At 41.7% G+C, this 16,386-nt stretch overlaps 1 protein-coding gene across 1 annotated transcript in view; it reads left to right on the plus strand.

Moving 5' to 3' along the window:
• The window catches only part of Tim8 (translocase of inner membrane 8), a 32,990-nt gene extending 17,182 nt beyond the window's left edge, over nt 1-15,808 (plus strand). The window contains exons 2-3 of the mRNA XM_068356150.1: nt 4,709-4,809; nt 15,478-15,808. Coding sequence (XP_068212251.1) covers nt 4,709-4,809; nt 15,478-15,651 — 275 coding nt within the window. The 3' untranslated portion in view covers nt 15,652-15,808. The remainder of the gene's footprint in view (nt 1-4,708; nt 4,810-15,477) is intronic.
• The last annotated feature ends 578 nt before the right edge of the window (nt 15,809-16,386 follow it).

Below are 16,386 nucleotides of genomic sequence, written 5' to 3' on the forward strand. Positions count from 1 at the left end.
GGCCCGCGAGAGAATGGTTCACCGAGGTACTTCGATGGCTAGTAGACGTTCCCAGAAGTCTTCCTCTAAGGGTGGACCTTCTACGTCAGCCTCACGTAAAGAAGGTACACCAAAGCCTCCTCGCTCTTCGTCTGACTGCCTTCAGACTATCGAAAGACTCTCGAGAGCTAGAGGCTTTTCGAAGGAGGCAGCCAGTGCGATTGCTAGAGCAAGGAGAGCATCCACCATTAGAGTCTACCAGTCGAAGTGGGAAGTCTTCCGAGACTGGTGCAAGTCAGTTTCTGTATCCTCGACCAGTACCTCTGTAGCTCAAATAGCTGATTTTCTCTTATACTGTACCTGAGAAAAGGACGATCCCTTTCAGCTCCCACTATCAAGGGCTACAGAAGCATGTTGGCATCGGTCTTCCGGCATAGAGGCTTAGATCTTTCCAACAACAAAGATCTACAGGACCTCCTTAAGTCTTTTGAGACCACGAAGGAGCGTCGTTTGGCCACCCCTGGATGGAATTTAGACGTGGTGCTAAGATTCCTCATGTCAGACAGGTTTGAGCCGTTACAATCAGCCTCCCTGAAAGATCTCACTCTAAAGACTCTTTTCCTGGTATGCTTAGCCTCGGCTAAAAGAGTCAGTGAGATTCATGCCTTCAGCAAGAACATCGGATTTTCGTCAGAAAAAGCCACCTGTTCGCTACAACTTGGTTTTCTAGCCAAAAATGAGCTGCCTTCTCGGCCTTGGCCTAAATCTTTCGATATTCCCAGCTTATCGGAGATCGTAGGCAAGGAACTAGAAAGAGTCTTATGCCCTGTGAGAGCTCTTAAGTTCTATTTAAAGCGTACCAAACCTTTACGAGGCCAATCTGAAGCTTTATGGTGTTCAGTTAAGAAACCATCTTTGCCTATGTCAAAGAATGCTTTATCTTACTTTATCAGATTGTTAATACGAGAAGCTCATTCACATCTGAGTGAGGAACACCGAGCTTTGCTTAAAGTAAAGACGCACGAAGTTAGAGCTGTTGCAACTTCCGTGGCCTTTAAGCAAAATAGATCTCTGCGAAGTATAATGGACGCAACCTATTGGAGACGCAAGTCAGTGTTCGCGTCTTTTTATCTAAAGGATGTCCAGTCTCTTTACGAGAACTGCTACACACTGGGACCATTCGTAGCAGCGAGTGCAGTAGTGGGTGAGGGCTCAACCACTACAATTCCCTAATTCCATATCCTTTTAATCTTTCTCTTGAAATGTTTTTAATGTTGTTTTTTTGGGTTGTCCGGAAGGCTAAGAAGCCTTTCGCATCCTGGTTGATTTGGCGGGTGGTCAAAGTCATTTCTTGAGAGCGCCTAGATTAGGGGTTTGATGAGGTCCTGTTGTATGGGTTGCAACCCTTGATACTCCAGCTCCTAGGGGTCGATCAGCATCCTAAGAGGATCGCGAGGCTCCGTAAGGAAGACGTACTTATAAGGCAGAGTAATCGTTCAAGTCGACTTCCTTACCAGGTACCTATTTATTTTGTTTTTGTTATTTTGATAACTTCTAAAATGAAATAAAAACTCTTAGCTCATAAAATGTAAACATATATTACTGGTCTCTACCTACCATCCTGGGTGTGAATCAGCTATATATTCACCGGCTAAGTTAAATATTTAAAAATGATATTTTAATTATAAAATAAATTTTTGAATATACTTACCCGGTGAATATATAAATTAAATGACCCTCCCTTCCTCCCCAATAGAGACGCAGTGGGACGAGGAGAAAATTGAGTCTTTGTTTACATAGAGCTTGGTATCTGGCCGACAGATGGCGCTGATGGGCACACCCGCAACCTGTGTAGCGATCGCTGGCGAGTTTTTTGTACAAGTTTTTGTCTGTCGAGCAACAGAGTTGCAGCTATATATTCACCGGGTAAGTATATTCAAAAATTTATTTTATAATTAAAATATCATTTTTTGTGAATTTGTACTGTGAAGTACAGTATACAAACCTTCTTCATTTATATATATATACAGTACTTTTCAGCAACATTGGTAATGACATTGAGGCTTAATAACACCGTGATTAATTACTGGGGAAGGGGGATACCCCAGCACTGTTGCCTGTTCTCTTTGTAACTTACAATATCTTTCCTTTGGTTATTACTACATATTTTGACAAATTTTTTTTGTAGTTCAGGATTTTGGTGTGTTCACTGCTTTTATAATCTTTTATGATGCCCAAATCTTCTGATAAGTCTTTACAAAGAAAATATGGAATGAATCAATGGGTTTGTGGTAAGTTTATTTCAAGTTCTTATATTGGCCATCATACTTTGTCTGTTACTTTTGCAGAGGAAAAAAGAAGTCGCATGACTTAACATATGCCGAGTATTGTTCTTGGTCTCAAGAACTACGAAAGAGGTTTGGGATTAACAATGAACAAGAGCCGAGAGATCCTGCTGATATCTTCTGAGCTAAATGCCTCATCTTTCTCAAATTTTTCCTTGGCTTTCCCTATGACAAACCTTGGTTCTTATGCTGTTGCTATACAGGACTGTATCTACCTATCTTACTCCTTTAGTATGTTGTCCAAAAAGGGTATAGGAAAAATATGTAGGTGATCATGACCAACCCTCTCGGATATTCCCAACTATCCCCAGAAGACGATAGAAGATGCTCTACCTTTGCTGGGTTTGTAAAGAAAGCCCTACCTGTTTATACCCCTTGAATGGCTACCTCTATTTCCTCCATGGTGGTTTTGGAATGGTTAATTGACCCTGTATCAGTCAAGGTCAGAGAAATGGTAGAGGGAGGGTTTGTGCTTTAACAGAACATCAGATGATGCAATTTTACTCTAAGCTTTGTGGTTTGTTCTGGGATGTGTGCTAGACTAATCTCCAAATTGTTACATGCGATATAAAGCCATGACTGGTACTGACTTCATGATTAGGCCCAGGTCATATTTTGTATGACCCTACTCAGTATGGGATTGGGCACTGCTCAGTACCTTTCAGCTTCATTTTAGACAACACACATTATCATTCACCTTGTACGGATAGTTGAGGTAGTCTGGCTGGTTCTGATTCTGTTCTGAGGACAGGATATTTATCGTTGATGATTGACTTCTTTACCTCTAAATCATACTACAGTGTCTGGAGCTTGTTGAAGACATTCTCAATCCATTGTTGGGGAACAGGGTTGAGCTGGCATATCAGTCTCTTCACCTTGAGATTAGAGTCCTTCTTAGCTTCTTTGGACTCGTTAGACCTGATGATCCTTTGTGTGTGCAACCCATCCAAGCTGATTTGGGTATGAATTTTCATAAGGTTGATTGGAATGGCCCCAGGAAAGCAACTATGCCCACTCTTGTGCATCCTTGGTCCTTTTTATTTGCTTGTGTCCGAGTTTACATTTAGCCATCTTGAGGAGGTGGATAAACTGATCTTCAGACTGGAAATAACCCTTGCCTTGGATCACTCTGCCAAGCTTCTTGCTCTGCCCTAGGATGTGTTAGCAGAAATAATATACTTACGGGAAGGCATAGACTTGCTTTCTACTGAAAAATAACGTGAGTGTAACTTCAAGCAAGAGAGATGCATTCTCTTGGTGTCTGTTGTCGTGGCTTCTCTTCATACTTTATCATGGTTGGATCTGTGAATCGACATGACTACATACTTTACCATCTGTGGTGTGTCTTTTGAGCATGTTGAGCCAAAATTCAATGGGTGATTTGTGTGTGAAGGACACTGACTTTCTTTTCACTCTAGACAGCCAACCTGTGATTAACCTGGTTTTGAAGAGAACCTGTGTTGTTTATAGAGTCTTCTCTCGGCAGGATACGATGAAGAACAGCCCCTTTCTTGATAATAGATTGATGTTGAGTTTCTCTTGGGTCTTTCTGAGTAGCAATGTCAAGGCAGCCAATGCATTGTGGGCTGCTATTTCATTGGTTCTGTTTGAATGAAGGCTCTTCCTCTATTCCTCTATAAAGTCTTGACTAGATCCTCTTACTTTTTGCTCCTCTTGTAAGGGTTAGGATTCTTCCCATCCTCTTCAGTTTTCCTTTCACTCCCCTGCCAGAAAGGGGAGGTAATGGAAAGAAAAGTAAGTTGGAGATCCTCCTCACCTGTGAGTAGGGGGATCCCCATTACACCATTGAGAGATATGCCAGAGATTGAGAGCAAAGTACTCGATATTTTGTGACCTTTTGAACAGTAACATGCTTCCATTCCTTGACCTACACCCTTCTCTCTCAGACTGATCCAGTTTCTAACGTTCTCCAAAATCTTCCAATTCTCTCTCCCAGTCTGTGCATAGGTTTGAACAATAGCAGGGAAAGTTGGGCTGAAAATCTTAAACAACTATTCTTCACACTTCTATAGTTATCTCTTCTTAATTTGATAAGGTAAAGTGAGTCTATAGAACACACCAATCTTCCTTGTCTGGCTGGGTTCCTCATTTAACTAGATTGAGGATGCCCTTTGACGACAGAAGTAACATGGATATGCTCAGGTGCAATAGTTATCCCCTTTCCCCTTCACGATCCTACAACTACTTAATGTGTTTTAAGTTACTGTTCCTGTATTTCACCAAAAACATACCTGTATAAAAGATTCACATTTGTATTTTAGGGAAAAATGCAAATTAACTTCTAGATTTGTGGTATTGAACTGTATCTGAAATTTTTATGCCAATTTATTTTTCTATTTTTGTCATATTTATTTTTTTTTCAGGTTTAGACAGCAGTAGTGACTTAGGAGGGGCAGGCACTGGGGATTCCGAATTGAAATCTTTTCTCATGTTGGAACAACAAAAAGCACAGATGCAGACTATGGTAAGGATGTTAAGTCTTGCTTTCAATTCTAGTTTAGTGTTATGGCAAGTGTCAGTGGTCAGCCTTTGAGGCTTTTATTGTTCGTGCTGGTTAGGTGACAGACTTATATGATATGTGCTGCCCACCTTAGTAATAATGTACTCTTGGACTGTTTATTTTGTTAGAAACATTATATAAGTAATAGACACAAACGCTTTTGAAAAAGATTAAAACTAGTATTATTTACATCACTAAATTATCAAGTTCACTAATGTTATACAGTATACCAACTGATCATCAGGCACCGCTGTATGTTATTCCTTTTTATAGTAGACCTCATCCTGGCATCATTATTACTGTAATTAGAACTTTTATCGCATTATAGATAGAAAGATGAATTGATAATACAGTACAGTACTGTAATCGAATAGAAATCGGGTAGTCTAACTCAAACTGTTATTCTCATCTCAGTTCTAATAGAAAATAATTGTAATTCCTAAATTACTGATTTATGATTTTTAAATTAATAATAATTCTGTGTATACTGTACTGTACCTAGAAAGTTACAAACGTTTTTCCAACTGACTACTTTTTTTATATCAACATCTGAGTTAAATTTTGTCCCAACACTTATACAAATCTTTTGTCCAATGAAATATGTCTTCAGCAGCACTGGATCAGCCATTGGAATCATAAATGTGGTGGGTGGCTAACGACTTAGGGTGCAAGGGGGATGGATGCTCTGCCAACTAGCTTATCACAGCATGGCCACTTTTGTCTTTGGCCATAATGGGTAAAAAGTACCGTGGTGCGTTCTTAACTGTTGGATCTTATCTTAAATTTTGTTGGGATGTCTTGATTTTTCATTTTATGTGAGCACTCATGCTTGTAAGCAGTAGTTAACCAAAAAGTAAGCATACGGTGAAGTGAATTTAATGGATACAAACCTTCAAACCCCATTATGATGTTTACTTTTGGTAAGGGTTGATTGCAAGCAACTCCTCTCAACCCCCTTTTTGGAATATTTTTCTTGCTCTTCTGATCAAGTAGATAACGAACTCGCTCGCTCTTCCAAACAGGAGACAATGAACTTGAGTATAAATTATCTTACTTCATGGTGTTTTGTTTGACTTGGGGGAGGGGTTTGTTTCCTGATTGAGTGTTGCTCACACCCAAGTACCCATAGGGAAAAATGTTAGTCTAACTGGTTCACCGGCACCAGCAGTTTCCCTAGTTGTTGATCCCTGTGTTACAGTTCAGTTAGAGTTTGCGTTCTTGGTGTTCCCCTTGTGACAAACCCCCAGTGTATGTTTGCGTTGCAGCAATTCTTCCTCCTCAGGTCGCCCAGACTATTATTTTTCTGTGACAGCAAGGAAGATTGGTTGGCAAGAGAAAGGACTAAGGAGAGTTCATCCTCTTTTCATCTTTTACTAATCTCCTCTCCTTTTCCTTTCTCAGACATTTCTTCCTTGGGAAGATGACTATGAGTAAGAAAGTCATGTGGGAAGGCCTCTCAATAAAAGCTCTATGATACTTGAAGTGTTTGCTCTCTTCCTCCTTCAGGAGCGAGTGACTTACTCGCACGCTAACTGGTACCTACGAAGTCACTCAAGCGAGCTTGGGCCGGTGTTAGAGTTACAATGTTACACAGTCAGCAGATGAGCAATCCTACTCGGACCAAACATCAGCAGTAAAGGCTAGGGGAGTGCAGGACCATATGCAACCTCCTTTCCTGTTCCTATTGTGATTGGAGGCTTGGTCCTCACCCTGGTGCATGCTGTACGGAACTTACTTGACTAGTATCTTTTGGGTCAATTAGTGATCATGAGTCTGGTGTTACACCCACATTGTTTCATCACTTACAGGTGAACATACAGTCTTACCTGGACCAATCTCCAATCCCATTTTCATGCAACCTCCCCATGCCAACACAGAGCTCGCGCAACGATTGGTACCTTCAGGGTTGGTTTATAATAGGGAGAGTAATCAAACATAGAATGGGTTGTCAAGTATATAATATCTTGCTTTGTGATACCGTCGACCTATTGATGGGTCCACCTTGTTGGACAAGGAGACTAGTTATTCGAAGGATTGGATAGATGCTGGACTCCTTGCTTGCCTCTCGGGAAGGTGATGTTGAGGTATTGGTGGAAGGGGTGCCATTTATCAGTACAATACCCTTTCAACTTCCATGCTGTATCCCTGAAGGTCTGTAGTCTTTCGAGGGAGACCGCAGCTAAGCCTTCAGGGATGGCCATGTCATATGGCTCGATTTGAGGAAGGTCCCAGCCTTCTCCAAATCCTAGCAATGACAACAGTCAGCGAATTCCTCCAGAAAAGGTTGGACCCTTTACCACCCAATCGTGCCACTCCCCCTTGTGACAAACCCCCAGTGTATGTTTGCGTTGCAGCAATTCTTCCTCCTCAGGTCGCCCAGACTATTATTTTTCTGTGACAGCAAGGAAGATTGGTTGGCAAGAGAAAGGACTAAGGAGAGTTCATCCTCTTTTCATCTTTTACTAATCTCCTCTCCTTTTCCTTTCTCAGACATTTCTTCCTTGGGAAGATGACTATGAGTAAGAAAGTCATGTGGGAAGGCCTCTCAATAAAAGCTCTATGATACTTGAAGTGTTTGCTCTCTTCCTCCTTCAGGAGCGAGTGACTTACTCGCACGCTAACTGGTACCTACGAAGTCACTCAAGCGAGCTTGGGCCGGTGTTAGAGTTACAATGTTACACAGTCAGCAGATGAGCAATCCTACTCGGACCAAACATCAGCAGTAAAGGCTAGGGGAGTGCAGGACCATATGCAACCTCCTTTCCTGTTCCTATTGTGATTGGAGGCTTGGTCCTCACCCTGGTGCATGCTGTACGGAACTTACTTGACTAGTATCTTTTGGGTCAATTAGTGATCTTGAGTCTGGTGTTACACCCACATTGTTTCATCACTTACAGGTGAACATACAGTTTTACCTGGACCAATCTCCAATCCCATTTTCATGCAACCTCCCCATGCCAACACAGAGCTCGCGCAACGATTGGTACCTTCAGGGTTGGTTTATAATAGGGAGAGTAATCAAACATAGAATGGGTTGTCAAGTATATAATATCTTGCTTTGTGATACCGTCGACCTATTGATGGGTCCACCTTGTTGGACAAGGAGACTAGTTATTCGAAGGATTGGATAGATGCTGGACTCCTTGCTTGCCTCTCGGGAAGGTGATGTTGAGGTATTGGTGGAAGGGGTGCCATTTATCAGTACAATACCCTTTCAACTTCCATGCTGTATCCCTGAAGGTCTGTAGTCTTTCGAGGGAGACCGCAGCTAAGCCTTCAGGGATGGCCATGTCATATGGCTCAATTTGAGGAAGGTCCCAGCCTTCTCCAAATCCTAGCAATGACAACAGTCAGCGAATTCCTCCAGAAAAGGTTGGACCCTTTACCACCCAATCGTGCCACTCCCAGGCTCATTCCAGCAGGGGTGTGAGGAGGAAAAAGGGGTGTAAAGCAACACAAAAGTCCCATCAATAAGGGGATGCATTTCCTTGCACATCCCCTCCCTCCTAAATCCAAAGCTGTTGCATAACTAACTCCTAGTTCCATCTTTGGATATGTGACAAGTGGAATAGGATAAGATGCTCCATAGTGTTGTATAGATCCTCCAATAATCCTTGGATTATTGGTCCATGTTTTATTCCCCGTCTGATTAAGGTTGGAGTTATTTTGATTTTCTTTGGAGCCCCATAGCTATTCTGAGGCCAATTTCAACACACTGCTTTTAGGCATAGGAGTATTTTTCTCTTTATTCACTATAAGTTCATTGTTCACAATGAATTCCTGGTTTTGATCTCATTTTGAAGCTGAAAACCTGTAAACTATAGAAGTATTTTTTTAAAATGCAAAAAATAAGATAAAAGCTAAATATGAATTTCTTAAGTCAGCAGTTGATCATCGCAAGATCTTCAGAGGGTTAATGGGGTGTACAGAAAGCCCTGAACTTATAAGGGTGCTTCTCGCCGCGTACCTCGCCCCCTCCCCCATTCCCTGGTACTCCATCCTTGTTATCCTTCCGTTCCGGGAGAGCCGGGATAGTTTGAGAATCGTATCTATAAAATGGTACCTATGATTCTTTGATCGGATTCAGATATTCTACTCTTTTCCGATCCATTATTTATCCAATATTTGCTTACGTAATTTTATGGAAGGTTGGTCCGGGAGAGGGGCTTAGACGGAGGTTTTGTTTACTGGTTAAGATATTTACTATAGTCGCGCCGGAGTTACGCATGTACAGTATTCCGGTGCTATATTGGTATCTCTATACTCCCTTCCTGTCTTGTCTTTTAGTTTTAGTCATTTTGGTATAATTTTGATGTAATGAATCATGCATTCCAGGGCCTACGAAGTCTCGATTATTGTGCCCGGTCCGCTCGTCCCCTTACCTTGTTTACACTTCCCCCTCCGGTGGGTGTTCCGAAGGCTGAAAGTTCATGGTACATTTCTTTCTCCGGGGCTGGCGGACTGGTTCACGGTTAAACCAGTCATCGTTCCCGAGCGCTCCGAATATTTATGATTACATTTTATTGACTAACATCACATGACGGAAGGATGAAATATATGTAGGGTACTATTACATATTTTTAATTTTATTTTGTTGTAGAAAATAGTTATTGTTCATACCGTTTTCGAGTATTAATTTTTTCTTTACCTAAATCCCTTTTATGGTTAGCGTTCTAAATGGCGGTTTCTCTTTCAGACCTCTCCCGCCATCAAGCGCGCTTCTCTTGCGATCCTCAAGACCTGGGTTGGTGGCTTTGGCCGGAACGTGAAAACCAAGCAGCCATATATTTTAGCGGAGGAGATGTGTTCCCTCCTCTATCCCAACGTCAATATGTCGGCGGTAGTTTAGTCAGATGTGGCGGCCCCAATCATCGCTAGGATTCGTGATGATACCCAAGCATTCCCTGAAGATTTAGAGGTCTTAGGGGAAGATGTTTTAGGCGAAGTCGCTGCCTTTAATTTAGACGTGGAACCTATGGTCGTCGATTCGGCAGGTCAAGGTAGGGTGGTAGGTGAGGCAGGTAGCGTCCGGCCTAAGGTTCCTTTCCTTAGTCCGGCGCATTCTATTTCTTCTTCTGGCTCTTCTTTCCCGCGATTTACTGGAAATGTCATTGCTCGGGACAAGTCATGTTCAGTGGTCCCAAAAATAAAATGGGTCAAGAAGGCGTTACCCAAGGCTCACAAGCCTTCTAAAATTCTCATGTCTCTCCCAGCCAGGCCATCCTCGGTCTCTAAGCGTCGGACGGCCTCAACAAAGGTCCCTCCGCCAACACAAGGCTCAAGAGCGAGGAGCTCGAAAGCGAAGTCGCCGGAACTGGCTTTTGACCCAGTGACCTTTTCAAGCCAGTTCTTTGAGCATGTGGGGAGTATGGTTCAATCCCAGATTGCCGATCTACAGAACCAAAAGCCCATGCTTGAAAATCTCTTGAGATCACGGCTCCTACGGCAATAACACTTTGTGGTCCCGGATGTGTCAAAGCTTCCGGCGTTTATTAAGAGCAACCCGTGGCAGGTGGCCCTTCATGCCCCGTTTTCCGAGGACATGTTGACTATCGAGGGTTGTGGTACCCAGCCGGTGGAGGACTTTGAGTTCTACCCGCCGGGCTTGCAATTCCCCTTCCCTGGCTATGCGCGCTTGACAGAGGACGCGCTAGTCAGGGTGGATAAAGTTCTGAAGGAAACGGTCATATTCTCGAAGGAGCAGGCTCAGTCCGCCTGGGTCCGGACCCTGACGGAGTGGGGGTGTGTGAATACGAAGTTAACACCTAATAAAGGGGCGTATACCATGTTCGTCGTCGAAGAGCAGACTCCTACTCCATGCACCACCAAGGTGGCGGGCCTTACTTTGCAAGCGGCAATGGAGGACAAACCTATGCCACAACTTAGAGAGACTTACCTGACTTCTTTGCTGTTCCCAGGGGACCAAGACTGCTGGCTTGATTGCCCGGCTACCTTCACGACGGGTAAGTTGAATCCGGACTGTGCGTCCACACAGTTCAGTGAACGTCTTCCCCGGTTACCGGATTCGCTTATTAGGACGGAGTATTAGGCACGAGTCAGACTCAGTAGGTCTTATCAACTCGGCTACAATGGCGGAGATGTCTTCGTTGGTATACGCCGAGGAGCCTCTGTTTAAGATCTTGACGAAGTCGTTGCTTCACACGCTTCAGTGTGATACATACAACTTTGCAGTAGCTCGTTGTACGTGCCGGAAGCACTTCTTAGCGGAGGCTTCCATTAGGCAGGAGCCTAACAGGCTGATTAAAGCCTCGGTCTGGGGAGCAGACCTTTTCCCAGATGATGTGGTAAACAGCGTCCTCAGTGAAGCAGCTAGGGTCAATCAGACCCTTAGGGTTAGGTGGGGTCTCATCCCTAAGAGGAAATTTGAACCCACAGGGATGCAGTTACGAGGAAAGAAAAAACCGAGAAGATTTCTCTCCTTCCAGGGTTCACAAGTCCAACCTGTGGTGCAGGCGCTGCCTGTACCCCAGGTGCGTCATCCTTCCGCCTCTAAACTTCAGCCCCAGCAATTTGTGTTGGTAAGCCAGCCATCCCAACCATCGACTTCGTTCTCTACTTCGCCTGCTTATAACCCTGCCTTTGAATCCCAAGGCCTGGCTCACGGGTATAATAGGCAGGCAAGAGGGAGTAGGTCTAGGGGACCCTTTCGCCACCAACGAGGTGGTCCAGTTTCCGGGAGGGGTAGAGGATTCCGAGGGAGCCGTAGTAGCAGACCTTCTGCAAACCAATGAGACTCCTCAAGTGGGGGGGACTATACCTTTTCCGGAGCCGTTGGACGTTCAACAAATGGGCACACAGCATAGTATCAAAGGGCCTAGGGTGGAGTTGGATTCAAGGGCTCCCTCCACTGGTTAGTTTTTATCAGCGTCCAACGGCAGAGCTCCCGCTTTTCACACAAGATCTCCTTCTCAAAAATGCAATAAAGGAGGTAAAGCATTTAAAGTTTCAAGGTAGAGGGATTCCACCCTTCAGCAATATGATTCTGCTGTAAAGAAGTTAGCGAAGTTTTTGAAAGACTCGGATGTTCAGATGATGACTGCCACTCTGGCAGTTACCTTTTTCAAAACTTTGTTTGAAGGGGGACTAGCGGCCAGTACTATTACCACGATTAAGTCCGCTTTGAAGAAAATATTTCAGTTAGGGTTCAATATTGACCTTATGGATTCGTATTTTTCTTCTATCCCCAAAGCTTGTGCTAGGCTGAAACGAGCAACTCGTCCACACGTGGTTTCTAAATGATGTCCTTAAATTGGCTTCCGATACTGATAATGACTCATGTTCTTATATAACGATTCTTAGGAAAGCATTATTCTTGGTTAGTTTAGCTTCAGGAGCCAGGATATCTGAACTCTGGGCATTATCTAGAGAGCCGGGTCACATTGACTTTCTTCTGGTGAAGTCTTACTTTCTCCAGATAGATGATTCTTAGCCAAGGATGAGGATCCACAGAATAGATGGACCCCATGGAGGATTGTCCCACTTCTTCTGGATCTCTCCTTGTGCCCTGTTAACCTTTTAACCCCCAGGCTATTTGGAAATTTCCAACCCCTAACCCCCAGGGGGTTATTTTTTTCCAAGCACATTTTGCAGTATATTTTTTTTAAATTGCTCTAACAGCCTTAATTTTTGTCATAGAGAGGTCAGGTTGGTCTCATTCTCTTGGAAAATGCCTGAATTTAAAAAAAAAATTATCAAAAATATGAAAAAAAAAATTTTATAGCATTTTTTTGCAAGGACGTACCAGTACGTCCATGGGGGTAAAGGGATGGCTTTTGAGAAACGTACCAGTACGTCCTTTGGGGGTAAAAGGGTTAACACACTGAAAGCTTATTTGAATAGAACTACTAATACGTCTTCAGGCCCTTTGTTTATTCGAGAACATGGCGGAACCATTTCCTTGAAAGGAATTAGGCAGCAGATTCTTTATTTTATTAACCCTTTTACCCCCAAAGGACGTACTGGTACGTTTCACAAAACTCATCCCTTTACCCCCCATGGATGTACCGGTACGTCCTTGAAAAAAGATGCTATCTAAAATTTTTTTTGCATATTTTTGATAATTCTTTGAGAAAATTCAGGCATTTTCCAAGAGAATGAGACCAACCTGACCTCTCTATGACAAAAATTAAGGCTGTTAGAGCAATTTAGAAAAAATATACTGCAAAATGTGCTGGAAAAAAAATAACCCCTGGGGGTTAAGGGTTGGAAATTTCCAAATACCATGGGGGTAAAAGGGTTAAATAAGCCAATCCTGCTTCAGTCGCACATGCCCATGATATCCGAGCAGTGGCAACATCAGTTAATTATTTCCATCACATGAATTTTGAAGAATGAAAAAGATACACAGGCTGGAAATCACCAGCAGTCTTCAAGCACCACTATTTGAAATCGTTGGAGGCCCTTAAGTTTGCAACAGTGGCAGCAGGGAACGTAGTTCCTCTAGATATAGTGGAACCTTTATAACTGGGTCCTATCTTCTTATCTCTTTTTCTTTTTGTGCCTTGTCTCCTTATAAGGGATGCACAGCTTTTTGATGAGTGGAGAACATCAGCCATTTTGTGAAGATTGCTTGGTGCCACTGACTGTGAAACATATATTAACCGAGTGTCCAAGTTACTTGACCAAGAGAGTACGCCATTTTCGTAATTGTAAGGATAACAGTGGCTTTTACATATCTAAAATTTTGGGACCTGAATGCAATGTGGATTGCCTTTTTAAATTTCCTATGGATACTGGTTTATTTAATAAGATTTAATCATGAGTTGAAATAAGATGCATAATATTCGTTAACTATATTCTATGGCATCAATGACCTTTGCTGTTACGATGCCAGATAATACTTAATAATCAATCAATCAATCCTTATAAGGAGCAGGCCGTCACCTGCCTTGCCTACTCTCCCTACCGTACCTTTGTCATTCATTTGGTTTCCACCCTCCCCCATGGTTATGATGTATATATGAGGTTATTATAAATGTTGTTTTGATTATTGTATTAAATTATATAGTATTGTTTTATTAGAGTATTTATCTTATCACAGTATATAAACTTTCGATACAGTATCAGAATTATAATAAATTTGGAAGTAATTTGTATTTTTCCTAGTATACAAATCTGGAGCTATTTATAGGGGTATTCTTTCAGCTACACTGAAAGTATACATACATACATACATACATACATATACCAAGCCACTTCCCCCAATTTTGGGGGGTAGCCAACATCAACAAATGAAACAAAACAAAAAAGGGGACCTCTACTCTCTACGTTCCTCCAGCCTAACAAGGGACTCAACCGAGTTCAGCTGGTACTGCTAGGGTGCCACAGCCCACCCTCCCACATTATCCACCACAGATGAAGCTTCATAATGCTGAATCCCCTACTGGTGCTACCTCCGCGGTCATCTAAGGCATCGGAGGAAGCAGCAGCCCGCTGAAAGTATACCCCTATAAAAAGTTGAGAACCTTCTGTATAGTTTGCAAGTCAGAATCTGTACAAATATTTATACTACACCAGAGTAGGAGTACGAGACACTTGGTCTTGGAAAAACCCTTTAAAGAGTAAGACCAAAAAGTACTTCTGGAAAAGGTTGAGATATATCATTAGATGTCTTAACACCATGAAGGAAAAAAGTTGATTAGAACAGGCGAAACGATCCCCAGTCTTTCGTCGCTGAATCGGAATGGTAGCGAAGTGTTTGAAGAAATGCTTAAGCTGTACTGAAGTCATGTAGTTCAGAAACGTTTTCTGAAATGTTATGTGATGGTGACTATAATGTGTGAATTATTGTAGATTACTTGAAATGGTAGAGGAAGTACCTATTCAGTGGAAGTTCATACCTTGTACAGTGATACCTCTGGATACGAAAGTTTCTGCTTACGAAAAATTCAGGGTACGAAAAGCGATACGAAGATTTTTATGCCCCAGTATATGAAAAAATTTTCAGGATACGAAAAGCTTACGAGATCCCAACTCGTCACAGAGTAATTTTAAAAAGTTTCAAATTTTTTGTTAATTAACTGTACCTTTTTTTCAGGGTATCAACCCTTAATTTAGGTGTACAGGTAACAATACACCTTCACTGATCCAAATGCTTTACACACAGTACCGTAACTTTTATACAGTAGTAAAGAACACGGACCGTTTTCTTAGGGCTTGGAGGAGATAACTAGGCTATAACTACATTATTGAATAATCTCATTAGGCTATAACTACATTATTGAATAATCTTATTGTGGTTTCTGGAATGGATTAGGCTGTTTTTAACAGTTGGGTTAATTATTGAATGATAGAAATGGCTGCATTGCATGTTTATTGCTACTTTTTAGCGTGTTTATGAAAGAAAAGGTGTCTTTTCATAAGGCTTGGAACGGATTAGGCTATTTACATGTAAAACGTGACTCAGGATACGAAAAAATCAGCATACGAAACCGTATCCTGAATGGATTACTTTCGTATGCTGAGGCATCACTGTACAGTACATATGTTCGGCTTTTTTGTTTAATAACAATAGTTTCTGGCATAATTAAATCATTGTTTTTATAGCGTAATTTGCTTAACATTTTGATTAAAGTTTAAAATCTAAAAAGATATATTTCCTTCCTCTTTCAGATCCACAAGATGAACGACATTTGTTGGGAGACTTGTATGGGAAATCCAGGCAGCAAACTAGATTCAAGAACAGAAACTTGCATTTCCAATTGTGTGGACCGTTTCATTGATTCCACGCTATTTATAACAAACAGATTTGCACAGCTTCTCTCTAAACAAGGTGGCATGATGTAATAATAATATAGAAATATTTGAGCTTTGTATAAAGTAATTTTATTGCTATCATCGGCAAGCGATGCGTGTATAGTGTTGTGAATTGTATCTCATTAAGAAATTTCTGCCGAAGTATTTTGTGCTCTAGGCTCTTATATACGTTCAGACAAACAACAAATCTTGCATTTACTTCTGCCTTAACACCCAGTTGAAGAGAATAAACTGAATGCTGAGTATCTGATGAAAGAGTGAAAATATAATAGGTGAGACCTCCCTCACTTACTTAGTTGGTCCTCAACTCAGCTACTAGCTGTGTTAGAATATTTAATGGTAATGTTCCCTCACTTACTTTGTTGTAATGGTCCTTAACTCAGCTACTAGCTGTGTTAGAATATTTACCATAAATGTCACTAACTAACGAGTCATCAGGAACTATTATTTTCATATTCTTAACAATCTTCATCCCCCTCAGGTCAGCAGAATTTGAGGGTATTGAATTCTATTTTTTTGTAGATTTTTTTTTCATGCAAGTGCAATGTTGAGTGTTGTATTTAGTCTTTAAAATACAACTAAACTTTGCAATAGAGTATTTGTTATCCTCAATTTTTATTTATTGGATGTTGTATCATACATACCTCAATGTATATTACAGGGTGTTGATACTACTGCTCATGTTTTATGATGTTGCATGACTTTGTTTCAGCAGAAGCAATGGGCAGTAAGTGAAAGCATTTTGCCATTGCATGTTTTATATAT

This window comes from Palaemon carinicauda, chromosome 32 (genome assembly GCF_036898095.1).
Source record: "Palaemon carinicauda isolate YSFRI2023 chromosome 32, ASM3689809v2, whole genome shotgun sequence".
NCBI lineage: Eukaryota > Metazoa > Arthropoda > Malacostraca > Decapoda > Palaemonidae > Palaemon > Palaemon carinicauda.